Source organism: Geospiza fortis, unplaced genomic scaffold, assembly GCF_000277835.1.
Source record: "Geospiza fortis unplaced genomic scaffold, GeoFor_1.0 scaffold241, whole genome shotgun sequence".
NCBI classification, from domain to species: Eukaryota; Metazoa; Chordata; class Aves; order Passeriformes; family Thraupidae; genus Geospiza; species Geospiza fortis.
Genome location: NW_005054491.1, coordinates 328,726 through 330,351, shown reverse-complemented (window position 1 = coordinate 330,351; position 1,626 = coordinate 328,726). Strand labels below are relative to the sequence as shown.

The window sequence follows — 1,626 nt, the reverse complement described above, 5'->3', positions numbered from 1 at the left end:
GGGGACTCCTGGTGGTGACATTTTGTTCCACTTTCCCTCCTCCTCCTGCTGCTCCTCTGCGTTGCCACAGCGACAGACCGAGACCCCGGCCCTGTAAGTGCCTTTCTCTTCTCTTGCACCATTCTGTGGTGGCACTGGCTGTGCTCAGGACACAGGGCTGGGCTGGGGCACTCCCTGCTGCTGGAGGCAGCCCTGCCAGGAGCTGGGCAGAGCCCCCCCAGCCACTGGCACTGTCCCTCACCCAGAGCTCCCTGGCGCTGTCCAACGGGGAGCGCGCACGAGCCATCGCCGAGTACCTGAGCAGCAGCAAGAAGAGGAAGGTGGAGGAGAAGGAATTTGTTACAGACTATGTGAGCCCAGGGCTGGGGGGCTTGGGGTGACCCCATCCTCCCCTGTGGGGTGAGGAATGGAGCTGCCTGGCAGGCAGGAGTGAGGGTGGCTGCAGCCCCTCTGGCTCCAACCGTGCTCTGCGTTTCAGGGCAGCGATGCAGACAAAAGTGAGGACAACTTGGTGGTGGATGAGGTCAGTGTGCTGGGACACTGGGAAGGGTCTGGGGTCAGTGTTCTGGGGCACTGGGAGGGCTGTGGGGTCAGTTTATGCTGTCCATACCCGAGGGTAGGACTAACAGGCTGCTTCAGGCAGAGGTGGGCATCACAGGGAGATGCCAGTGGCAGCTGTGAGCCCCAGGATCCAGCCTGCCAGCCTGACCCTTGCTTGAACCACCAGCTCCCCATAACCTGGGACATCCCTGCCCTCCAGTCTGCTCTGCTCCCTGCTGATTTCCCTCCCTCCCCAGGACCCCTCTTCCCCGCACAGCGTCCACTCCTACTCGTCCCGGGAGAACGGGGTGGAGAAGGTCCCGCTGGGCAGGAAGGAGGCCGTGCCCCTCAGCCCGACCTCCATGGCCTCCTCCAGCAGCACGTCCCCATCTCGGAGCAAGGATGCACCCACGGTACGTGTGACTCACCTGGGGCTGTGCTTGTGGCCTTGCTGGGCTCAGCTCACAGAGTGGCCATGGGTCCCCCTGCCTCCAAACCCATGGGTCCTCCTGCCTCCAAACCCATGGGTCCTCCTGCCTCCAAACCCATGGGTCCCCTCACCTCCAAACCCATGGGGCAAAGTGCTGGAGGGGCAGAGAGGTCCCACAGACCCTTCAGCACTGGCTGGGCTGGGCTGTCAATGAGGGTGAGCCAACAGGGACCCCCTGGCAGGGGTGTGATGCAGTTGCCACCTCCCCATTCTGTTCCTGGCAGGTGGAGAAGGCAGGAACACCCAGCCTGAAGTCCAGCACGCCCACCTCCCAGGGTGACACCCTGCCAGGCTCCAGCAGTGCCCAGCAGTTTCGCCCCACCGCTGCCAAGGTCCCCGTGGACCCTCTGGGTGAGCTTGGCCCCGCTGGGGCCCGGGTGGGTCTCCAAGCTCTGTCTGCTGGGCCCCATCCCTTCACTCTGCCTCTCCCCCAGCAGCCCTGGGCTTGAGGAATCCTCTGGGAGTGCAGAGCCCCTACTCAGCCGCCTTTGGCTTGGCCCACCCTGCTGTCAACGGGGACGTGGCCGGGAGCGGCGCCTACGCCAGCCTGCACCTCATGTCCCCGCAGCTCAACGGGGCTGCGGCCGGCGGGGGGT

The 1,626-nt window shown here is 64.8% G+C and overlaps 1 protein-coding gene across 1 annotated transcript in view; it reads left to right on the top strand.

The window, feature by feature from the left end:
• Positions 1-1,626, top strand: part of LOC102034479 (transducin-like enhancer protein 1) — a 12,533-nt gene that overhangs the window by 7,883 nt on the left and 3,024 nt on the right. Inside the window, exons 8-13 of the mRNA XM_031063253.1 lie at positions 71-93; positions 246-350; positions 479-523; positions 798-953; positions 1,255-1,381; positions 1,468-1,624. Coding sequence (XP_030919113.1) covers positions 71-93; positions 246-350; positions 479-523; positions 798-953; positions 1,255-1,381; positions 1,468-1,624 — 613 coding nt within the window. The remainder of the gene's footprint in view (positions 1-70; positions 94-245; positions 351-478; positions 524-797; positions 954-1,254; positions 1,382-1,467; positions 1,625-1,626) is intronic.